At 39.7% G+C, this 25929-nt stretch overlaps 1 protein-coding gene across 2 annotated transcripts in view; it reads left to right on the top strand.

The window, feature by feature from the left end:
* The window catches only part of Rapgef5 (Rap guanine nucleotide exchange factor 5), a 233291-nt gene that overhangs the window by 50699 nt on the left and 156663 nt on the right, over positions 1 to 25929 (top strand). For both annotated transcript variants that reach the window (XM_090332742.1, XM_090332741.1), the window contains exon 6: positions 10558 to 10624. In XM_090332742.1, coding sequence (XP_090188868.1) covers positions 10558 to 10624 — 67 coding nt within the window. The remainder of the gene's footprint in view (positions 1 to 10557; positions 10625 to 25929) is intronic.

The raw sequence follows: 25929 nt of genomic DNA, 5'->3' as shown, positions 1-25929 counted from the left end.
GCAGATTGTGTTTCAAAGCCATCCTGGTCAATTTTTGAAACACTTATCCCCATTTAACCACCCAAAAGCCAGAAATAAAGCTGTAGTTCAAGTAGTTAGGTTACCAGCCTTGAGCAAAAAAGCTAAAGGACAGTACCCAGGCCTTGAGTTCAAGGCCCTTCTTTGTGTATGCTACACAAAAAAGAGAGATAATTGTTCTGTCCTCATTTTTAGATATTAAGTTCAAAATCAATTGCTCCAAAGTAACTGAACTTGGTATTCAGATCCCAGACATCTTGGTCTCACCAGCTTGTTCCATGCTGCTTCTAAGTCACCATCTCTAGATGAGTACATGATTCTAAATCAGAAGTAAAAGTGTGGGCTTAAGGTAGAATGACATAATAACTCACATCTTACCCACAATCCAAGTCGTGACTTTGCTGAGAAAGAGACTAACAGATTTTTCTGAAAATAATCTAGGAGTAGCATTTTGCACATAAAAACATGTGAATCATTATCACATGAAAACAGTGAATCACTGTATGATTAAAATTAATTAGAAGAAGCTCAGAAACAGGACCTGAGTCATGATATGAAGATTAGGACATGCTTTGCTTTTTTCTTGGTGATCTTGCCAAATTTATTTCAGGAGTATGAATTGCAATTAAAATGTCAGTTGAAAAACAATATATATATGTGGAACACTCAGGTTTCAGAATCCTTTTTGTGTTCTTCATTCCCTTAGTTCTGTGGTAGGAGCAAAGCAGGATTGTTTTCATTTATTCAGTAAGAAAGTGAGCTTTAAGACCACAACAAAGAGTCAGCTAAATAGTAGCAGTACTGAATAAATAACAAAACAGTATGTATGTATGTATATATGTATGTATTTTTATCAGTCCTGGACTTGGGCTCAGGGCCTGAGAACTGTCCTTGGGTTTCCTCAAGGCTAGAGCTCTACCACCTGAGCTACAGCACCACTTCTGGCTTTTTTTTTTCTTTTTTCTTTGTATGTGGTACCAAGGAATCAAACCCGGGTCTTTGTGCATGATAGGCAAATACTCTACCACTAGGTCAAACTCGCAGCAAACAGGATAATTTTTAGCAAATGAAAATTTCCAAAACTTTTGATAGAAAGGCTTATTATAGCTGGGCACCAGTGACTCAGATTACAGAACTAGGATTACAGAATCCTAGTTGTTCAGGGGCTGAGACCTGAGGATCAAGATTCAAAACCAGTTGGGGCAGACAAACCCAAGTGTCTCATAAGCCTTACATTTCATATTTCACTTTCAGAAGGATTCCGTAAGACAGATTCAGATTCTGATTCTATTCCTTTTTTTTTTTTTTGCCAGTCTTGGGGCTTGAATTCAGTGCCTGAGCACTGTCCTTGGGCTTTCTCAAGCTTAGAGCTCTACCACAACACCACCTCTAGCTTTATATATATATATGGTACTGAGGAATTGAAGTCAGGTCTTCGTGCATGCTAGGCAAGCAGTCTACCACTAGGCCAAACTCCCAGGTCCATCTATTCCTATTTTATATGTGTGGAAACAGAGGCAAAGAGGTGGGTAACCTCTAAGACTATGCTTATGGTCAACTGAATCTTAGTGTTTGATCTGTGATTATCTAGTTGTGATGCCTCTGCTTTTAACACTTGTACTCCTCAGAAATCCCAGGGTCATTCTATCATTGCTTCTGAGAGATTATAACTAGAAAGTATGTAAGTATTAGATTGAACTGTGAAACATTCCCTACCACAGGTTACAGAGAGTCTTGCAATGCTAAAGCAAAATTTAGACATCACTCAAGTAGGCCGAGTATGGGAAATAAATGTTATTTATTGTAATGCATTCTTTTTTTTTTTTTGGTGGGTCATGGGACTTGAATTCTGGGCCTGGGCACTGTCCCTGAGCTCTTCAGCTCAAGGCTACTGCCCTACCTTTGAGCCACAGCTCCCCTTCCCATTTTTTATTGATTAATGAGATAAGAACCTCACAGCTTTGTAGTGCTCGGGCTGGCTTTGAACCTCAATCCTTAGATCTCAGCCTCCTGAGTAGCTAGGATTATAGGCGTGAGCCACTAAGCCTGGATATTGTAATGCATTCTTGATATAGGACTGAGGTGTCCTAAAAAGAGTCAAGGGGCATTTCAATAAGTTTTTTGGGTTTTTTTTTGGGGGGGGAAGAAATACTGAGGGTTGAATTTAGGGTTTGGTACTCTCCTGGCTAGAAACCTACTACTTGAGCCACACTTCCTCTTCTGGCTTTTTGTTGGTTCAGTGGAGGTAAGTGTCTCACAGACTTTTCTGCCTAGGCTGGATTCAAATGTGATCCTCAGATCTTTGCCTCCTTAGTAGCTAGGATTAGAGGTATGAGCTACCACCAGTGCCTGAACATTTCTGTAAACTTCAGTTTGTAAAACTGAAAGTCATTTAAATATTAATTTCAGATTGCTCACAGTCCTTTGTCACACTGATCACACTATTAGTGCAAGCATCAGGACCTAGAGTTGAGAATCACGGTAACATGCCATATTTACCAGCGATTATTTTCAGTTTGTGTAAACATATACTTTGGGGCTGTCTGACTTCTAGGGACAGGCTGTCACAGGGAGCATAACAGGTTGACTCTCCTTATTGTATTATGAAATACAGGAAGATAAAATTGGTAAACCATCACCAGTCTCTTCTGGAGAGAAACAATGTTTTCCTTTTAAACCCCATACTATAGTTTTAAATCAACTTTTCTGCAATGATAGAAGTTCTTGGTGGTGAATTTTGGAAAGCCATGCTTTGGGTTCTCCAGGCTGAAAACAATTGTGGCCAGAGAAACAAACAAAAAACTGTTCAGGAACAGTGTCTGCTTTCAGTTGTGTTGTTATAACCCTTCTAGGTTTCCAGTAACTCCTGCCTTCCTCTTGGTTCTGGCCTTTCAGCTCACACTGATCTTGCTGTCTCCCCTGCCTCTTTCCTTCCTACTGAAATTCTACCCATCCCTCAAGGGGGAGCCCAAGTCCTTCCTCAACCACAAAACTTTCCTGTGTCCTTGATGTCCCTGGTCTGTGTTTTTGCTTTTGTTCCTTGAGTTTTTAATAATCTCTCTGTCTCTCTGTCTCTGTCTCTGTCTCTGTCTCTGTCTCTGTCTCTCTCTCTCTCTCTCTCTCTCTCTCTCTCTCTCTCTCTCTCTCTCTCTCTCTCTCTCTCTTTCTCGTCAGTCATGGGACTTAAACTCTGGGCCTGGGCTCTGTCCCTGAACTCTTCAGCTCAGAGCTAGTGCTCTACCACTTTGGACCACAGCACCATTTCTGGTTTTCTGGTGGTTAGTTGGAGATAAGAGTCTCACAGATTTTTGTGCTAGGGCTGGCCCTGAACCTTGATCCTCGGATCTCAACCTTCTGAGTAGCTGGGATTATAGGCTTAAGCCACCAGTGCCCTGCATTATTTCATTTTTATTCAATCTACTCAAGTGCCCTCTGAAGTCTCTGGATTCTTACATACATTGTCCATGTGAGCTAAAAACCTCATCCTCTGGCATTGTTGGCAATCCTTTAATTATTTGAAAGCTATTAAGGTCAACAACATATGATTTCAAATTAAGTCCCTCTAATTTGCCATCTTCTTTAGCCTTTAAACTAATGCAAGAAAACCACCCTTTGTAAACAGTTCTTTCATATACAAATATATTTTCTAGAAAAACAACAACAAAAAACGTAAAGAGTTTTCTTTTTAAAAAAAGAGATGTTTAAGTCATGAGAGATGGAGCTACTGGAAGTTTCCAGGCTAGATTGAAGAAACTAATATCCATTTCTATACAAACAAAAACCCTTATAGCCAAATTGAATAGATAATTCAAAAGGAGTGAGCTGGTTGTCAAATGTGCCATCTTTGGAAAAAGAAAACAGTCGTGGGGCCAGGAGTTTGACCTAGTGGTAGAGCGCTTGCCTAGCATGCACGAATGCCTGGGTTCAATTCCTCGGTACCACATACATAGAAAAAAGCCGGAAGTGGTGCTGAGGCTCAAGTGGTAGAGCTCTAGCCTTGAGAAAGTCCAAGGACAATGCTCAGGCCCTGAGCCCAAGCCCAGGACTGGCAAAAAAAAAAAAAAAAAAGAGAACAGTCATGATACCTCATTTAAACTGAAAGCCAAGTCAAGTTCGCTGGAATTTTCCTTTTTTTCTAACTCTCTCAGCTTCCTGTATGGCTTAGATGACAGGCCCACACCCAGCTGTTTGTTGGGATGTGGTCTTGCTAACATTTTTCCCAGGCTGGCCTCAAACTGTGATCCTTGATTTCTGTGTCTAACTAGCTACAATTATAGATATGAGCATCTGGCATCCAGTCTAACTTTTTGTTTTTCTTTGGAGTGGGAAGAGGGGGACAGTCAATGAAGAATGAATTAAGAGTATGAAATGAGGAAACCTAATAATTCTTCATGACTAGTAGAGTGTTTTTCCACAACAAGAACCTGTGGGAAGTGACTGTTCTACCCCTGCTGTCATTACAAGCAGCTTCCAGCTTGCAGGGGTGGAGGGCTTACTCTGTTGAGTAGACAGTTACGAACATTGGATACAGAGCACTCGGCATTACCATTGTTATTGAAATAGGTTAATTATTAAAAGAATGTTCCTGTTTAGCTCAGCCTATACTCAGATATGTAAACATAGTTTCTGCTGTCTTTCACTATGGGGGGAGCAAGACTCTCTAACTTCATCTAACCTGGTAACATTATTTTAAGTTTATGATTTTGTGTGTGTGTGGGGGGGTCATGGGGTTTGGACTCCTGGACGCTGTCCCTGAGCTCTTCAGATCAAGGCTACGTATCTACCCTTGAGTCAAGCCCCATTTCCCATTTTCTGGAGGTTAATTGGAGATAAGAGTCTCAGGTCCTTTTATGCCTGAGCTGGCTTTGAACCAATTTTCCCATGTTGCCAAATGCAGTAGTTCAATTTCAGTCCTTTTCTTACTTATTCCACATGCCAGCGTCATTTGGCACAACTGCTCATGCCTTCTGGGAGCTAGCTGTCTTCTCACTTGGTGCCTGGGATAACATTTGTTGGCTTTTCTTTTTCACCGGCTTCTTTTTTTCAGGTTCACTTGATTATCATTGTTTTTCCTGATTGTCTTCAACATAGATCTCAATGCTGTGACATCTGAAGCCTGCCTGGCTGACCTTGAGGGGGACTGCCCCTCAGTGCCTTGTGCTTGCTAGGCAGATGCCATACCATTTGAGCCATGCCTCCAGACCATTACTATCAGCTTCACAATGTTAACTCCTGAAAGTCAGATTCCCATCTCTCTTTAGTATCCTATATAACATAGCACCATTCCTATCCCCCAAATCTGCTTCACCTCTTTACCTATCCCACCCAAGTTTTCCTTTTTCCTTTGGCACATAGAAGCACCAGAAGAGATCCACTGCCAACCTTAGTTCTTGAAAGGTATTGAGAATTTTTTTTATTGGTTATGGGATTTGAACTCTGGGCCTGGGCACTGTCCCTGAGCTCTTCAGGTCTAGGCTACCACCTTACCCTTTGAGCCTCAGTGCCTGTTCCAGTTTTCTAATGATTAATTGGAGAGAAGAGTCTCTTGGACTTTAGTGTCCAGGCTGACTTTGAACCATAATCCTCAAATCTCAGCCTCCTGAGGAGCTAGGATTATAGGTGTGAGCCACTGCACCCAGCCTCTTGGAAGATATTGAATTCAGAGCCTCTGACCTAGGAGCTCCAGATCAGATCTTCCATTTCTAAACCTCTTGTCCTTCTGACTTTTCCTAGTTAGATTTTTCATAAAACTCCAAGGAAGAAATACTGCTTAGGCAAACAAATAATTTTTGAATATTACTTTTTTCACAATAGCACTTTTCATGTCTTAGGATTGTAGGTGAAGAAAGTTTTCATTTATCTCATTTTTTTTAAAATTGAAAGTAATACATAATCAGCTGGTATTACTCATTATCCCTCTACCAAGAAAGCACTCACTGAGTCCTCCAAAATTTCCACTGTTTATAGCAAGGCTTGTTTCAGAAGTGGAAACACATTGCTTATTTTTATCAGAGAACATCCATATTTAAGATTTAGTACAGAAATTCTAGGAAAAAATGAACAATCAGTCTTAGCACTTGGAATGCTGATGTTTAAACATTAAGCAGTAATCTTCAGATCTTCAAAATACAGTATGAAAAAGAAGTATGCAGGAATATCTGAATTTTATTCAATTTTAGACTAATGTATCTCCTTGTATCTTGGACCTACATTCATAATTTACTACTCTTTGGCAATACCTTCCTTTGGCATGGCTAGAAACCTAGACTGTGAAAATTTGTCTTCATGGCATTAAGGTCTTGAGAATAATAATAATTTTTACTTTTCTACCATCTTACTTTTTCATGGAAATTTGCCTTAAGCAAAATGAGCCTCTCTAGTCTTGGTGCTATGGGTAGAAATGAGAAGGTTCTGATCCAGTTTTAAGGTGAGTTGGTTCCTAGGATCTAATGTACAGCATAAATAATGATTCTGGTGATTACATTATATATGGAAATGGATCATTACATTGTAAAGCTTGAACATATATTCTCTATTATTATATTCTGGCTTATCTGGGTAGGATAGGGAGTCATCCAAGTATTTTGAGCAGAGGAGAAATATACTCTAAGTTATAGTCTGTTGCAAGACCAGTGGACTCCTAGGTCTAGGTGAGAGATGTATTGGGATCACAGTACTGGTGGGGATGAAGGTGGTGAGAATTGGGCAATATATCTTAAAGAAAGAGCCAGTAGGATTTCAGGATCCATGTGGTGACACACACACACACACACACACACACACACACACACACACACACACATACACACATGCACGCACGCACGTACACACACATGGGTGGGAGAATGTCAAGATGACTTCCAATTGGAAAAATAAGTTTTCCATCAGCTAAAGTGGAAAAGTATAGGAAGGGCAAGGCCTTTGCTTTTACTACATCCATATAATGGAACTTTAGATGTTAGATCCCCAAAATTAAAAAGACACTTGCTTCTAGCATTGAGACTTGGCATTTTTTTTTTGTGCCAGTCCTTGGCTTGAGCTCAGGGTCTGTGCACTGTCCTTGGACTTTCTCAAGTCTAGAGCTCTACCATTTGAGTCTCAGCACACTTCCGGCTTTTTTCTATGTATGTGATACCAAGGAATTGAACCTGGATCTTTGTGCATGCTAGGCAAGCACTCTACAACTAGGCCAAACTCCCGGCCCCAAGACTTGGCACCTTTACTTGGAGAATTGTGGGTCAGACTTGGACTGTTGAGCAGCGTTTTTGAGCAGACAGAGGAATTCCGAGAGTGGAGCAACTGCTGGCCTAGAGCCTTCTGCTGGCCCATATGTTCAGGGCTAGGTCCTCCTCCTTAGAGCCATTTCCTTTCCCTTCTCTTTGTCATTTGTCACTGTTACTACTTGGTAATTCCAGCCAGGTTCCTAGTTTCCCATCTGTGATCACTGACAAACAAGACCTCTGTTCCTCTCTGCTCACTGAGCAGCACAGCCCCTTTTCATAATCATGGAAAATATGTAAATATTACTTCTGATTGCTTTTCTGTTCCAACTGCTACATTAACAAGTTTGGCCTGTTAAATAAAAACTTTGTATTTCCAAGTTGCACTGCTATGTATTTATATACAAAAAGTCAGAATTTATCCTCATTAAAAAAATACATTAGATGGGGAAAGTACAGTTGTTCTTTCTGGGCCTTTGGACCCAAGGCTGGTGTTTATGGTACAAATGGTCATAGTAATGAAAACAAGAGAGTGACAAGAGTTGCCCTTCCTACCCTTCCCAACTTTGCACTGTTGGCTGTGATAGCCACTCCTGTTTCCCTGATCCTCCTGTGTAGCCTATGAGCTGCAGGGGCTGTCAGTGTATGGGACCCTCGGGTACCTAAACAGAGAAGGAAGGGCATTTCTGACTGAGCCCTTAGTAAGCAGGCAGGATAATCCCTGAAGATTTTCAGCCTGGGGACTAGCAAGACCACATCTGGGTTTTAGGAAGGTTACCCTGGTACCTGTAGATGGATTGGACAGTGACCAGAGCTGAACAATAGAATAAGAAGGTAAAGGCATACTCAAGAGAAGTTGAGGTCCTGGACTGTGACAGGGAGAGGTCCAGGAATGTGGAACTCCAGGAAGAGAAGGGAGAAGATTTGGTGACTGGGAAAAGTTGGGGTTTTGGGAGTGTCTGGTGTATATAAAGGAGGGATGGCCAATGGTGACCAGGACACCATGAGACAGGATGTTGTGAAAGAGACTGAGAAGGCAGAAGGCTAGAGGAACCATTGTGAAATAAGCTCAGTTCATGGAGCCCATAAGATCTCCACATGGGTGAAAATAAGGTTCCTGAAATTGCCACTCAGAACCACTTAGAAGGTAGATGGAAAAACAACATAGACTCAGAGGAGTTCAGAAGTTGGAGAAAAGCTTGGGAGTTCTGGGCATTAGTCTGTAACTTGTGATTAGTGGAGGTGGCAAAAGTGGGTCTGGACAGCAGTTCCAGGAGACAGTCACGCTCCTTGTCTCCCTCTGTCTTTCTCTATGTCTCTCTCTCTCTCTCTCTCTCTCTCTCTCTCTCTCTCTCTCTCTCTCTCTCTCTCTCTCTCTCTCTCTCTCTCTCTCTGTCTCTCTCTCTCTGTCTCTCTCTCTCTCTCTTCTCTCTCTCTCTCTCTCTCTCTCTCTCTCTCTCTCTCTCTCTCTCTCTCTCTCTCTCTCTGTCACACACACACACACACACACACACACATTTCCTTTAGAAACTTTTTTTTTTTTTGCCAAGGCATGTATTGTATTAGACAAATGGAGAAAAATAATTCTGCGTCCTAACAGAAACTCAGTATTTGTCCTGCTTTGGAACAGGGACTGAATTAAAGGAGCCACAGCTTAGTCATTACTTATGAAATAACCATAGACACATGAGGTCCCTTGGAATCTTGAGCTCTGTTCAGCAGCTCAGTGGAAAGAGATTCACACACAACAGAGTGGTCGTTCGTGCAAAATGCCTCATGTCCATTAACTAATCCTTTAAGTGTGTGTTGGGTACAGAGAAGCATGAAAAGGCACAACTTGCCCACACTTCACTCCAGAGATGACAGCAAGCTAGAAAGCCCTTGTTTTGTGCTCTCTGGTGCACTTGGCTCTTAATTTCCTGTCAGATCTGTTCAGTCATTTCAGTTTAATCATGTCAGCCTGGCCTAGTGGCTTAGGCTGTAGAGGGTTTCCAAGTCTATTTTGGTGTTAACTTCCTTTATATAGTAGCCTTGTACATAAAGAATTTTAATCATACACTCTGTTGTTGGAAACACTCATTACCCAGGTATTTTTTGAAATATGCTGTTACAGTGCTCAGTTTCCACTGCTTTATTGAGCAGGTGGCAGGGAGGCATTTCAAAGACTTAATACTGCACAAGCAATTAAGGTATCTTGACAACCTCAGCACTGCTCCACACATGCGTCCTGCAGGGTGTGTAAAGCCAGTGGTTTGCCATCCATTGCTTCTGATTTGAAGGGTGTGATTTCTTTTCTGCAAAGGGCTTTCATCATATTTACAGAAGCAAGAAACCAATGCCAGAAAGGATTGGCCAGCTTTTCCCTGTTTAAAGAGTTGCTGCTCTGCTCTGCTGGGAGCTGGAGAAGCCCTCCCACCATGCAAGGCTAGCTCTCCAGCTGGCCCATGTAGCCGTGGAGGCGGGAATCAGTCAGTTTGGATAAGTAACATGGCTGTGCAGGCAATTACCACCAATCCCTCCACATCTGCAGAATATGTTGGAAGGGATTGCTTGTGGAAATAGAGCTAAGAGACAGTTTTATGTATTCATTTGGCATTCATAAATTTCTTTTTCTTTGACTAAAGCACTTAAGTAGAAAATTTTGTTATTATGTACATTTGTGTGGTAAAATCCTTTTCATGAATTAAATCAAAAGTGTGTTTCTATTTTCCTGAGCAAATTCACACTGTTAACACATTAGTAGTTATTGACATATGCATCTTGGTTATTTATTTTCTCTCTCTTGGTTATTTGCCCCCACCCCCCTCTCTTTCCCTCCCTCCCTCCCTCTCTCCCCTCCCCTCCCCTCTGCTTTTCACCTGGGCTGTGGCTCTATCATAAAGTAAAGTTATTCTGCCTTTTCTATTTTTCAGAATTCCCATCATGGTGTTAAGCCTGAAATAAACCATTTCATAGTAAATTTGCTTGAGCTGAAACTCAAGTACAGTGGAAAATTCATATTTCATAATTTGAATTTCACCTCGATTTACAAGGACTTTCAGCACATAACTAATTGAAGTTCCCACCTACTTGAATGCTTGCCCACAAATGTAGATTGATCACATTATGGTTGGAGAACAGAGTTTGATCCTCAGCCTTCCGTTGTAGCATTAGGAAGAGGTTCTTACTTATTGATTCAGAAAGAATAGTTGTCCCACAAGACTGTTGTGTCATATTTACATACTTGAAATCAATATTTTCTGCTCCTCATTCCCCATTATTTGGTAGACAAATCAGAGTAGCCAAAGCTAAAGTGTAATTTGTTATTCGTCTTTCATAGGTCTCACCAGAAACTTGAAGACCCTGAAGAAAGCAGTGATGAAATTCTTGCTCGGTTAACATCTGCGGTAAGACCAGGAAGTTTGCCTACCTACTTGGAGTAGAAATAATGAGTCTTCAAAGGAGGGGAATTTAGGTAGTGATATAGCTGGGGATTTGCTCTGCCACTGGTCTTTACTATGGGAGTTCCAAGGCAGGGCAGAAGGCAACAGTGACTAACTTCCCTATGGTAAATCATAGGTAGCTGGAGATTTCCTGCAGCTGTCCTGAGGATATAGTATTTCATCATTTAAATTCATTATGATATACCCTAGGAAAAATTGTGACTGGCTACATAAAGAAGACTATGTTGTGTTAGGGGGAAAGAGTAAGAATCATCTTTAGCCAACCAAAGGCTAGGGCATTGATTTTAAATGTGCTATATTGTTACATTTGTGTGTGTGTGTGTGTGTGTTTAAATCCACATGTCAGGTTTGCTAATAGCTTTATTGGTTGAAGAAAAATTCATAACTTTCTTCATAACAAAAGTTGGCTGTAATCACTGATCACTGAGTATTGTTTGGCTTAAAAAAAAGTCTCACTGGGGCTGTGAGTTTGGCCTAGTGGTAGAGTGCTTGCTCAGCATGCACGAAGATCTGGGTTTGAGTCCTCAGTACCATATACATAGAAAAAAGCTGGAAATAGTGTTATGGCTCAAGTGGTAGAGCTCTAGCCTTGAGAAAGCCCAAGGACCAGTGCTCAGGTCCTTTGTTCAAGACCCAGGTCTGGCAAAAAAAATCTCATATCCTGGAAACAAGAGGCTTATCTTGTATGATTGTTGTTCTTAATGTACTATGTTATTTCTCTTCTTTTTTTTTCCTTATAGTTAATCTCATATTATTGCTGTATCTGACTTTGTTACCTGGCATATTGTATGTACATTTATTTGTTTATTTGAAATAGGGAAGGGAAGAGGGAAAGAAGATTGGGAGGGGGTGGGGAGAGGGAAATGTGAACAAAAACATGAGAAGGGTATCAGTGTGTGAGAAGTAATGTACCTACTATCTGACAAATGTAACTGTAACCCCTCTATACATTATCCCGACAATTAAAAAAAATTTCATATCACAGAATCTTTAGCTGTTTGGAGGCTTTTCTAGCCTTCCCACAGACTCCTTAGTTCTGCTTTAACTTCATTAAGTAGCAGTAGTGGAAAATCATGCCTGCCTGGGTTCTGAGTATGAGTGAAATTGCAGAGATTTATCCTCCAGGTATTGCTGCTTGAGCACAGCTTGAGGGATGAAAATGATCTTTCTGACTTCTCTGAAGTGAGGCTTAGAAAAGTAATTTTTCCTAAATGTGGTGATCAGTGATAGAAAACCTCATGCAAAGTGATATATTGACAGCTATGAAAAGATACTTAACATGATATTTGGGGGTTAAATATTGACCAAACTAGTGTTTATTGTATATAAAAAATAAGTTACTCTCTTAAAAAATCAGCCACTATGAGGCCAATACTGTATTAAATACTCCATGAGTACCTGTATATGCCTGCACAACCTGTATACTCTGCTAAAATGTGAAGTAGTGCTTTGAAGTAGCTGTGAGACCTTGTAGAGATTCGTTAACTTCATCCATCTTAAAAAGAACAACTGGATTCTGAACTCAGATTTTCTTACCCTCTGATTGTGTTCTCTTAACTGCAGTGTCTCTGTTTTTCATCGTGTGGTGTCATTCTGAGAATATTCTGAGAATATTTTCAGAAATGACAGACATATCAAGAAATCAAGATAGGTATACTTAACAAGCTTGATAACCTAGTTTTCCTTGACTCTGAGTCTCTGGTGGTCCAATAAAGCTACTTGGCTCAGAATCCCCCAGCCTAATAGTTCCTGCCCATTCAGTTCTGAACATTATTTTAAAACTTTAATTCTTCTAGTGCTCATGGCAAATAAGGTATTCAGAATTAATAAGGGGAACTTTTACATGCAGTAGACTCTTGGTGTCCATAGGAGTGAGAGCACTGATAAAGAAGAATCCACGCTTGCTCAGGGTTATACTGTAGATGCTGTATTTATTTTTCTCATAACTCCATCTAATTTCAACTTAAGACCTGCTGCCTTTCATCAAACTTAATTTTTTTTCTTTATCATTTAAATTAAGTACAGTAACTTCAACCTTTCTTTCTGGGTACCATTGTTTTTTCAGAAAACTAACGGCAGGGAAACCCCTGACAGATTACATGATTATGCAGGGCTGACAGTTTCAGTCACCTGAGTCCTTAATGTGCGAGAGGACACTTGAAGGGTTTTCTCTGCAATTTTTATTTATTTATTATTGATTTATTATTCTTTGACCTCCCTTGGTCAAAACCACAGGTAATAAATCGGTGAATAAGGTGATGTGTGATATTCATATTATAATTTAAGGAGTCTGCTGGCTTAAAGCTAAATATAGTGAAAATTTGTATGATGAGTTAGATATTTTTTTTTTCCAAAGCCAAAGTTCTTAAGGATGTAGTTACTTCTTTAGGAAGTAGCAAAACATTAAGGCAGTGTCCAAAGAGAGGAAATGGAAACACTGACCTCCTCTGATAGAAGACAGAAACTGATTCTAGATTTCATCTCATATGTACCCCCAAACAAGCTTATTATCTTATTAGTAGCTTATTCTGTTTCTTCAAGCTAAGTTTGTTGTTTTTGTTTCGTGATATTAAAATTTGAATTTGGGGCATTTGACTTGCCAAGTAGATACTTTACTGCTTGAGCTAAGCCCCCAACCCTTTTTGCTTTAGTTATTCTTCACACAGGCTCTGCTTTTTGCCTAGACCAGCATGGATTATGATTCTCCTATTTATGCTTCCCATGTAGTGGAATGAAAGGCGCACGCTACTTTATCCAACTTTTTGTGTATTGGTATGTATGTGTGTATGAACGACCTTGTGCACTTTTTTTTATTGTAATTAATAGAAGGGTTACATTATATTCACCAGATAGAAGATGCATTATTTCACACATATTGCTACCCCTTCTCATGTTTTTGTCTTCATTTCTCTCCTCCCACCCCTGCCCTGTGCACTTTTTTCCACTCGCTGCTAACGGTTCATCCTGGTATCTACCTCTTGAGTAGCTAAGATTACAGGCATGTACCTCCAGCCTCAGGCTGTTCTCACTGTGAACATAGAGATCAGAGATCTTTGCTGATGAGCTTCAGTGAAACTTGATTTTTTTTTTTCTCATCCAAAGGCTCAAACTCAGGGCCTGAGCACTGTCCCTCAAGGTAGGTGCTCTATCACTTGAGCCATAGCTACACTTCCAGCTTTTTAGGTAGTTCATTGGGGATAACAGTCTCATAGGATTTCCTGCTGAGGCAGGCTTTGAACTGTGATCCTCAGATTTCACCCTTCTAAGTAGCTAGGATTACAAATGTGAGTCAGCAGTACTTGTCAGACTCTTGAAGTGATATGTGTTAGTTAAGGTACGAATAATTGAGTGTATTAGATGCTCACATAGTTGGATGGCTGCATAAAAGGTACTTCGAAAGGGAGTTTTTTTCTTTGCTGGGTGGTTCAGTGAAGTCCAACACCAGTTGGCTCATGAAAGAACAGAAGTGGTACTGGAGCTGCTGAAGCATTTGTCTTAAAAGAGGAATTAAAATGACAAAGAGTTTTTGGGTTTAGCTAAGAGAAAACAGTGAAACAATAACAACATGGAATCTAACCTCTTATATGAGGCTCTCTCACACTCTCAGCCTTGTGTTTCTTGTTCTCTTCTTTTCAGTTTATTATTTTCATTCATTGCTCTCCATGAGTGTGTGAGTGTGTGGCTGTCTTGCAGTATGCTCATTTTCTTTAGCCCATCCTGCTGTAGTATAGAATTTATATCTTCGGTATTTTTAGTGGTATTCTCTACATTCCTTCTTAGAGAGTCTTCAGGTCAAATTATCATTCCTCTGAGAAATAGCAATGAACTTAGATCTAGTTAGCTTGCCAGTCAATTCCAAATTTTGAAAGAAGACAACAGTTGCATATTCCAGAAGATCTGGGAAGTGCTAGAGCACCAAGAAGCAAAAGCCATGCTAGGGTTTACAATTCCTGATAGAAGTGATAGAGAACAAGAGTTTACTAAGGAGTTTCTTTTTTGCATCTTTCTGAGAAAAGAAGCATAGCTATAAATTTCCCTGCATTGGGTCCAGAGATCTTTCTACCTGTTTCATATTATCTGTGGGCTTGTTCTCCTAGGCTTTCTAGCATCCTTGCGTGAGGACATACTGTTCTTGATTTTTCTACTCCATTTAGAATACTACTTGATAACTAAACAAATGCAAATATATTCTCATGAACTAAGTCCGGCTTCAGCTCTGTTTCTTTTCCCATGTCTTCTGAGGGTCTATGGGAAATGCTGGTTAGATAGCCATCAGAGAAGATGTTTAATGAAAACCATTGGTCCTGTGTCAGCAAAACCAAGCCATGGTGAAAGTTAAGACATCTAAACTTTGCAAAATGCTATTTTCTATTAATGTATTCCTGGATACTCTTGATATGGTATTATATTCTCACCCTCAACTATGCTTCTGAGGGTGGTAAGGACAGCAGCGTACAAAAGGTACAATCTACAGGACTTAGAGGTAGGCTGGACGAATGAGACAGCTGGGATTGGTGGTAGGACTGTGTCTACCTGGGTCTTGGAGACTTGGTAGTAGCAAGGATAAATTGGTAATTGATGATGGAATGATGGATTTTGGACAGCTGCAGCAGAGACAAAACCTCTCTCTCTCTCTCTCTCTCTCTCTCTCTCTCTCTCTCTCTCTCTCTCTCTCTCTCTCTCTCTCTTTTCCTACCCCCCCCTCTCTCTCTTTTGGTCAGTGGGGATTTCTTCAGTAGTCACTTGGCACTGACAGTCAGAGTCCTAACCTTTACCTGCCATGGTTTGGGTCAATCAGATATTTCATGAGGAGGATACTAATATGGTATTCATTCTTGAGCACCCTAATATATTTTTAATGGAACATCTTTAGATAGATAGATAGATAGATAGATAGATAGATAGATAGATAGATAGATGTTCTATTTAAAAAATAAAAGATTCCAGTGCTGGGTGTGGTGGCTCACACCTGTAATCATCGCTACTCAGAAGGCTGAGATCTGAGGATCAAGCTTCAAAGCCAGCCCAGGCAGAAAAGGATCTGAGACTCTTATCCCCAATTAAACTCTAGAAAATGGGAAATGGGAGGGAAATAGGGACTAAGACATGAGAAAGGGTATCAGTGTTTGTGAAGTAAGCACCTTCTATCTGGTGAATATAATGTAACTCTTCTATTAATTACAATAAAAATATATGGAAAAAATACGAAGTGGGGCTTGGCTCAAAGGTAGGGCTATAGCCTTAAGCTGAAGAGCTCTGTGACAGTGCCCAGGCTGAGTTCAAGCCCCATGACCCACAATAAATAAATAAATACAATAAAAGATTCCAATCTTACTTTAGTTAAAAAAATAAATAGAAGATTCCATCTTCTCATCTCTCTTTCCTCTAACTATACCTGTTTTAATATTCTCTTTCTACTCCTGTGAAGCTCTTCTCTCTGCTACTGAGTCTCATCTTTTCCCTGAAATTTCAGACATTCTCTTCAAACATATCTTTCCCATGGCTCTATTTGTACCTTTTCTTGAGGCTGCATGGGTGGAAAGTGGCTAGGATTCCTCTGACTGTCCTGGTGATTCAACAGTCAGGATTTCGCTGTTGAAGCAATCCCTCTTCTAGTAGTAGTATCTGAAGACAGCAGTTACAGAATTTTTATTGAAAACTGTCAACTGGGTATTGGTTCAAGAAGCAGAAATAGCGTGGGAATGTGGGTGTCAGTGAATCTCTAAAAAGACAAATTAATAGAGATTTGCTTAAGAGACTGTATGTCAAGTCAGCAGGGTCAAGGAACAATCTTAGATGAGTCCAAATTGGAAGGAGAATGTCACATTGCATACAATGTGAACGTAAGTGCATAACATTTAAAAAAACATACTTAGAAAATGATTTTGAAAATGCAAACACCTAGTTTTCCCTCAACCCCATTCCTGGCTCTCTGCCTCTTTATTTCTGGGAAATGGGTGTAGTTAATCTCTTTTCCTCCATCTCTCACAGACCTGAGCAGGCTTGTCTGTTCAGAGAATATGAGTAAGCTAACCCTGCAGGGAATGACTAACCTTCTGTCTGTCTGCCTCAGGTACATGAACATCTTGTTACCTTATATTTCTTATCTATGGGGAATGTAAAATTCTTATTGAGAATCTTGAGTCTGGCTCCAGCCCTTCTAGTGACTTAAGAGGCACTGTGTGATTTGGGGAAGAGACAAATAGATTGGGTTTAAAGAAAAGGTGTCAAGTGAGGCCCAAGATGTCAGGTATGGTTTCAAGGAACATTGGACAGGCATGAGTTGGGCTGTGTTAGAACTCAATGGTAAGAACGTTTAGTATACTTTTGGTGCAGCATTGCTTTTTCTGTTGTTTATAAGGAACCCTGGGGCTTGTTATGGCCTTTCCTTCTGTGCTTCTGTACTGCCTTCACCTCATTAGAGTGTTCACAAGGACTTTGGTGTTACTATAGGTCTCTGACTTCTTGCAGATCAGGTTAAAGCTCCTTCAGTTTCCCTTGGCGAGAATCTCACAGTAACACTTTCCAAACCTATGGCTGTCAATACCTGATCAGATGACTGAGTGGTATATTTATATTCCTCATTTATGAAAAGTAATTATGTCTTGTGTCTTTTGCACAGCAACATTATTTTCTTCTTCCTGAAAACAGATCCTCAAACACCATAAAATACAAGTGTCAACACATGAACACAGATGTATGCAGATACACGTGTACCCGTGAATACTCACACCTTTTAACAATTGGTAAATTGTTATAAAATTCTAAAGAAAATTTCTGAGCCTGCCCAGATTAATCTACTGAAACTGTAGCTCTGAAAGCTTGTCTTTGATAGGCAGTAGAATATGTATTGCTTTCCTTACTGAAATAAACACTGTGCTCAGTCCCTTAGCTCAGTAGCAGGAAAAGTGCCAGAGATCATGGATTCAAGCCCCAGCATCCAGGAAAAAGGGTATCTGTGTGGAAAGGTGTAAGTAGAGTCATTCAAGAGTAACTATCCCTGAAATGCCTCAACAAATCTTATGGGAACAGAGGAAGAACTTGTATGAGTTTATGTATGAGTATATTATTGCATTTGATCATATGGCTCCAAGATGAAAGAAATTGTTCTGATATACAATACACATAAGAAAAATGTAGACTTAAAAAAGATTTTTATTAGCATATAAACATTGCACAGGGTAAGTCTTTTTATTAAAGAATTAATTAACATTGATTTTTACATCATATTTCAAATGACATGTTTAACAAAGAAGTATTCAAGAAGGAAATCTCTATATACAATCACTGGGACTTAGTTTTTAGAACATAATCAAAATTAGGCTAAGGGTTTGTATGTCATAGATACATATTAATCTATGTAATAAAACATTATGTCTATAGAGTCATAGGTTTTTATGTCTATATAGTTGTGTGTATACTTCCCATACCATGTCCATAGCATTGGGTATGCAAATATTGAGTCCTTGCTCTTGTACTGTTTGGATCTAATAGCCAAATATTAAGGATACCATGCACCTTTTGCTTCTTTGGTCTGACTTGTCTCACTCAACATGATTCGCTCTAGATTCATCCATTTCCCTGCGAATGCCATTATTTTATCCTGTCTGTTGACTATGTAGAATTCCATTGTGTATATATACCACATTTTCTGTATCCATTCATCTGCAGTAGGGCATCTTGTTTCCATCACCTGGCTATTGTGAATAGTGCAGAGATAAACATAGCTGAGCAGGTGTCCTTATCATATCTTGGGTTATGATGTTCAGGATAGATGCCCAGAAGTGGTATAGCGGGATCATAGGGAAAGGTCAGTTTTCAGTTCTTTAAGAAACCTCCACGCTACTTTCCAGAGTGGCTGAACTAGTTTACAATCCCACCAGCAGTGTACTAAGATTCCTTTTTCTCCACAACACCACCAGCATCTGTCATTGTCTAAGTTCAAAATCTTGGCCATTCTTGTTGGGGTAAGGTGGTATCTTAGGGTTGTTTTATTTGCATTTCCTTTATGACCATGGATGATGAACATTTTTTGCTATTTTAATCTCTTCTTTTGATACGTCTCTCTTTAGTTCCCTTGCCCATTTAGTGAATGGTTTGTGGGGGATTAGTTTCTTGAGTTCCCTGTAGATAATGGATGTTAAGCATTTGTCTGATGTATTATTGGTAAATATCTTTTCCCAGTTGATTGGCTGTCTCTCTACTTTTGTGTCTATGCTTTTATCTGTGCAGAAACTTTTTATTTTTAGGTAGTCCCATTTATCGAGTCTCTTTCCAATTTGTTGTGACCCTGGGATTCTGTTCAGGAATCTTTTGCCTGTGCCCATGAGTTCCAGTGTCTCTCCTACTTTATCATGTAGCAGTTTCACAGTTTCCGGTCTGACATTGAGGTCTTTGATCCACTTTGAGTTAATGCTTGTGTACGGTGAAAGGCTAGGGTCAATTTTTAGTTTTCTGCATGTGGCTGCCCAGGTTTGCCAGCACCAATAATTGAATAGGCTGTGTTTGTCCCACTGTATATCTTTGGCTCCTTTGTCAAATACAAGTTGACTATAGGTATGTGGTTCTATTTCTGGATCTTCTATTCTGTTCCATTGATCTTCTGGTCTATTTTTGTACCAATACCAAGCAGTTTTTGTTATTATGGTTCTATAGTAGAGTTTGAAGTCTGGTATTGTAATACCACCAGCATTGCTCTTTTTGCCTAGAATTGTTTTGGCTATTCTAGGTCTTTTCTTGTTCCATATGAACCTTTGGATTATATCTTCTATTTCAGTGAAGAATGTCTTTGGGATTTTGATGGGGATTGCATTGAATTTGTATATCAATTTTGCCAGTATAGCCATTTTCACTATGTTGGTTCTCCCTAACCATGAGCATAGGATGTCTTTCCACTTCCTAGTGTCCTCTTTAATTTCTTTTGTTAGGCTTTTATAGTTTTCATGAAATAATTCCTTTACATCTTTGTTTAAGTTAATTCCTAAGTATTTTATTCTTTTGGGGGCTATTGTGAATGGGATCATTTTCTTGATTTGGCCTTCTGTTTGTGTATTGTTGATGTACAAGAAGGCTACTGACTTCTGAAGGTTAATTTTGTATCCTGCCACTTTGCTAAAGTAGTTTATTAATTCTAGGACTTTGGGAGTGGAGCTTATTGGGTCACTCAAGTAGAGGATCATGTCATCTGCAAATAGGGATATTTTAATTTTTTCTTTCCCTATGTGGAAAGAAGATGTCCTTTTCTAGCCTTATTGCTCTGGCTAAGGGTTCCAGCACTATATTGAAAAGAAGTTGAGAGAGTGGGCATCCCTGTCTAGTTCCTGATTTTAAGGTAAATGGTTCCAGTCTTTCACCATTTAGTATAATACTGGCTGTAGGTTTGTCATATATGGCTTTAATTATTTTAAGGAATGTACCTCTTATTCTTATTTTTTTTAGGTTTTCAACATGAATGGATGTTGTAGTTTGTCAAATGCCTTCTCCGTGTCCAGAGAAATTATCATATGATTCTTATCCTTAGCTGTACTGATGTGATGTATTACATAGATTGGTGAATGTTAAATCAGCCTAACATCTGTGGGATGAAGCCTACTTGATCGTAGTGTATAATTTTTAAATTTGTTTCTGGATTCTGTTGGCTAGTATTTTATTGAGGAGTTTTGCATTTGTGTTCATTAGAGAGATAGGTGTGTAGTTTTATTTTTTTGTTGGGTCTTTCACTGGTTTGAGGATGAGAGTAATATTAGCTTCATAAAATGAGTTTGGTATTGCTCCTTCTGCTTCTATTTCTCAGAAGAGTTTCAAGAGTATAAGTGTTACTTCATCTTTAAATGTCTTGTAGATTCCGCAGTGAAACCATCTGGAACTGGTCTCTTTTTGGTTGGCATTTCCCTGATTGCTTCCTCCATTTCATTGTATGAAATTGGTTTGTTGAATTTGTTTACCTCTTCATTGTTCCATGTGGGTAGCCTATATTTATTTAAGAAATCATCCATTTCTACTAGATTTTCTTGTTTCTTTGAATATAGGCCCTGGTAGTACTTATTCATTATGGACTGAATTTCTTGCATATCAGTCGTAATTGTTCACGTGGGGTCTCTAATCTTGTTTATTTGAGTCTCCCCTCTCCTTGTTTTGATTAATCTTGCCAAGAGTCTGTCAATTTTGTTGATTTTTTTTTCAAAGAACCAACTTTTTGATTTATTAATTTTGTGTATAGTAGATCTTATTTCAATCTCTGATATTTCTGATTTTTTTTATTATTTCTGTCTTTCTAGTTGTTTTAGAATTAACTTTTTCTTGCTCCTCTAGGTGTCTCAATTTCTTTTTTAGGTATTTATATGCTGTTCTTCTGTCTTTTTAATATAAGCTCTTAGTGTGATAAATTTGCTCCTTAGAATGCCTTTGCTGTGTCCCATAAATTCCTTTGTGATGTCTCTTGATTGTCATTACATTCAAGGAAGTTTTGAATTTCTTCTTTGATCTGATCTGTAACCCAGGAGTTATTCAGAAGTGTATTGTTCAGCTTCCAAGTGTTTGAATGTTTTTTTGAGTTTTACTGCATTGTTCAGAACTAGTCTGACTCCACTGTGATCAGATAGAATGCACGGGATTGTATCAGTCTTCTTGTATCTGCTTAAGTTTTCTGTATGAATTATTATATGATCTATTTTGGAGTGTGTTCCATGTGCTGCTGAGAAAAATGTATAAAGTTTCGCCATTGGGTGGAAGACTCTGTGTATATCTGTTAAGCCCAGTTGGGCAATGGTGTCGTTTAAATCAATGGTGTCTTTGCTTAACTTTTCTTGAGTTGATCTGTTATTTGATGAGAGTGGCATGTTGAAGCCTCCCGCTATGATTGTGTTTGTGTCTATCTTGTTCTGTAATTCTAAGAGAGTTTGTTTGATGTATTAGGGTGCTCCCGTGTAGGGGGAGTAAATGTTTATAACTGTAATATTGTGGGTATGGATTGTACCCTTTACTAATGTGTAGTGGCTGTCTATATCTTTATGTACTGATTTTACTTAAGAAACCCACAACTACAAATTCAAGAAGCAATGAAGTACACAAACCAGAAAAGAAATCCAGATAAAGTTTATATCCAACTTTCTCAAGAAGCCCAAATGCGGGGACCCCTCCCCCCACCCCTCTTTAGCTGGCTCCAAGCCATGAAAGCTGCGCCTTTCTGGCTCTCAGAGGGCAAACTTGGCCCCTGCTGGTCTGCCCTTCAGTTACCTGCTGTGTTTCAGCCACTTTGGCTGAGAGTCTTTTTGTGACTCCTTGGGGGAACCCTTGGTGTTGTCTTGCTGGAGGCTCCCAGCAGGAGGGTGCCTCACTTAGGTTTGGGTCAGTCAGAGCTGGCTCCCAGACTCAAGCACACCCCCACCCACTGTTGGAAGGCAGGGTCTCAGTGCCCCTCAGTCTCCAGTTTTAGTGGCCTGGGAGAGGAAGTTGTTGGGCAGGTGGGAGCAGGGACACCTCCACCCCCTTTGGTGGGGTGCTGGGTCTTAGCGCCCCCTTGCCTGTCAGTCTCCAGTTAATGGCCTGGGGGAGGGAGTGTTGGGGGAAGGGTCAGGATTGTGAATTCCTTGCCCCCTGCACTTGCCAGTCTTTCTTGGGCAGGGTGGAGTGGTCTGGGTTAAGTTCTGTAGCTCGCCACCAGCTCTGCTTTCCTGATGGGTTTAGGGGAACCCGCTGGAGTACTTACTTGTAAGGGTTTGGCTGTGGTTTGCTTCCTCTCTGGTCTGTGCTGCCGGTGCCTGGTCTGTGTGGGTTCCTGCGGCTGTATTCTGATGCTTGCTGGCGTTGCTGGAGGTTGGGGCTTCCTGGCCTCATGGCTTGGATTTCTTTTCTGGTTTGTGTACTTCTCCATTGCTTCTTGAATTTGTAGTTGTGGGTTTCTTAAGATAGTTGGCTCGTGGGATTCCCTGATACTCTATTTTTGTGGGAGAGAGGTAGGCTTGGTCCCTATTGTCTCGGACCCATAATCCTCCACCATAAGTTTCTTTTTTTATCATGTATATCTTCTTTCTTTTAATTTATTTTTATTGTAAAGGTGAAGTGCAGAGGGTTTACAGTTCATAGGTCAGGTAATGAGTACATTTCTTTTTGAATAGGGTCACACTCATTTTCTCCCTTATTTTTCCTTCATGGTTCCTCTCCCCCACAAGTTGTGTAGTTCATTTTCAACAGTGTCTAGTGAGTATCACTGCTGAATTAGTTTACCTTATGTCCCACTATTTCTATGTTTCCCCTTCTCCTCCCCCAAGGTAGATAAACTTACATACAAGACAAAAAAGCACAGAAATCAAAAATAGTGACAAAAGGAGAAAAACAAAACACAAAAGTAAAATAACACCCCTTGTTTCCATTTCTTTCTCTCTCTCCCCCCTCCCTCCCTCTCTCTTTCCCTCCTTCTCCCTTCCCCCTTCCCTCCCTCCCTTTTCTCTCCCTCCCTCCCTCCTTCTTCCTCTCCTTCCCACCCTCCTTCCTTTCTTTCTTTTCTTACCAGTCTTGGGGCTTGAATCAGGGCCTGGGCACTGTCTTTGGGCTTTCTCAAGGCTTGTGCTCTATCATTTGAGACACAACACCACCTTTGGCTTTTTCTGTGTATGTGGTAGCAAGGAATCAAACTCAGGTCTTAGTGTATGCTAGGCAAGTACTCTACCACTAGGCCTAGCTCCTGGCTCCTCTTGTTTCCATTTCTTTTTTTTTATTCATATATTTTTTATTGTAATCAATAGAAGGGTTACATGATATTCGCCAGATAGATGGTGCATTAATTCCCATACATTGATACCCTTTCACATGTCTTGGTCCCCATTTCTCTCCCCCCCACCCCCACCCCTCATCTTGTTTTCCCCCGTTCCCTATCCAATTTCAAATTGCCAAATACAAATATATCCGATATATTAGGTAACAAAGTGAGATACTGAAACAATATGAGATAACCAAGGGGCAGCAAAAGCAATGAGAGATAACATAGTACTTTAAGAACAATAATCATTCATTATATGGCTTATGTTTACATCATATTTTAAATGACAAGTTTAACAAACAAGTGTTCAAGGAGGGAATCTCTAATTACAATGACTAGGACTTAGTATTTAGAACTTAGTCAAAATTAGGCTAAGGGTTTGTATGTCATAGAAACATATTAATTTATGAAATAAAACATGTCTATAGAGTCATAGGTTTTTATATCTATATAGTTATGTTTGTATTTCCATTACCATGTCCATAGCTTTGGATATGCAGTTATTGAGTCCTCGCTCTTGTACTCTTTGGATTTAATAGCCCCATATTAAGGATACCATGCGCCTTTTGTTCCTTGTTTCTGTTTCTTAGAGTTCATTTTAATAGATATCATTTTAAGGCTATGTTTTATTGTGACATTTCTGTATATACATTCAGTGTATCTCAGTGACCTCATTGTCTCTCCTCATTCCTCCTCTTCTCTCCTTAAAATGAATTTTATATATCACCCCAACAATAAAAAATGAATTCTGGGCTGGGATGTAGCTCAGTGGCAAAGCGCTTGCCTAGGAAGTGCAATGTCCTGGGTTCGATCCCCAGTGCCAAAAAAGAAAAGACAAAAAAAATACAGCTAAAAAAAAAAAACCCAACAACAAAAAAACACCCTTGGGGCCGGGAGTTTGGCCTAGTGGTTAAAGTGCTTGCCTAGCATGCATGAAGACCCAGGTTCAATTCCTCAATACCACATACATAGACAAAAGCCGGAAATGGTGCTGAGGCTCAAGTGGTAGAGTGCTAGCCTTGAGAAAGTCCAAGGACAGGGCTCAGGCCCTGAGCTCAAGCCCAGGACTGGCAAAAAAAAAAAGAATTTTAACAGGTTTCATACATTCATCTAAAGTACTTTGACTATAGTTACCCTTATTCACTCTCTGTGTTGACTCTCCCCATTCCCCCAACATAACCTGCTTTGATTTATTGTCATTGATTTTCTTTAACAAATATTAATTTTACAAAGGGGTTTCACTATGATTTTACACACACAAGCCCCAAGACTGAAATATGTAAAATGGCTAAATTTAACTTTTGCTCTCTCGAGGTCTTCTAATCAGGGACTTGTTTAGTGGGACAGAGCTTTGCTGTCTGTCTGTCCACCTACCTACCTACCTACCTACCTACCTACCTACCTATTACATACCTATTACAGGTATGAGCCACTGGTGCCTGACAAAATCTATTGAATACTGCATGTTGACTTTGTATTGTGTAGTGTTGCTGACAATATTTATTAGATATAGGATTGTTTTAGGTAGAACTCTTTGAGTCTTATCATATCTGCAAATAAGAATAATATGATTTCTTCCTTCTCTATTTTATCCTTTTATTTTTTCTCTTACCTTACTGTTCTGGTTAATAATCCTGGTACCAAACTGAACAAGGACTGGAAAGATAGACACCTTTATTTCATTTCTGACTTTAGGGGGCTCTATTTCAGTTCTCTATGTAGTATGGATCTAGGTTAGTAGTATATAGCTTTTATTATGTTCAGTGAAAATAAAAATTCTTTGTATTTACTGAAGGAATCTCAACACGTTGGGCTCCGTATTTGATTGTGGAATTCTGTATTTTAAGCATTCCATGAAATGAGGCCTATGGAAGTATATTAAAGTAACATTTTAATTTTGAATGTATTATGAATCATTAATTAATGGCAAACATGGCTGTATAGTTGAGCAGTTTAGAAGTTCATTCAGACTGGTGATTACATTTTCTGAATTTACTGTGTGAATGAAGGAGGAAAAGCACAGAACACACCTTAGTTTATTGTCATGAGAGTGTTTACTGTCTGTCAGTGGGTAGCAATAATAGAAGATAGTACAAGATCAATTCTCTTCAATGGATTCCAAATGCCATGGAGGCCAGAGGAAAGGACACGGTGCTTAGGGATTAATATGGGTCCCATGGAAGGAAGGACTGGAGCGTATGTTGGATATAAAGGGCATGTGAGTGAATGGAGATTGGCATTGCAATAAGACAGAAAGCAGGAGATACCCTCTGTGAGAATAGGCATTATTGTTTGGCAGAAATACATGATGCATAATGGCAGAGGAACAGACTGTGTGAAGTAGGGAGACTGAATTATCAAGTGTCTAGGAAAGCCTGAGGAGGAGCTGCAATCTGACTTGGACAGAAATAGGCACTGAAGCTCCTGATAAGACTGGAATGTGCCATAAGAAGCTTTATTTGGTAGCATGGTATTTATGGGTGGATTAGAA

The sequence above is a fragment of the Megascapheus bottae genome, chromosome 5 (assembly GCF_031878675.1).
Source record: "Megascapheus bottae isolate mThoBot1 chromosome 5, mThoBot2.hap1, whole genome shotgun sequence".
Taxonomy (NCBI): domain Eukaryota; kingdom Metazoa; phylum Chordata; class Mammalia; order Rodentia; family Geomyidae; genus Megascapheus; species Megascapheus bottae.
The sequence above is the reverse complement of the archived record's forward strand: the minus strand, read 5'-3'. Positions and strand labels throughout refer to the sequence as shown.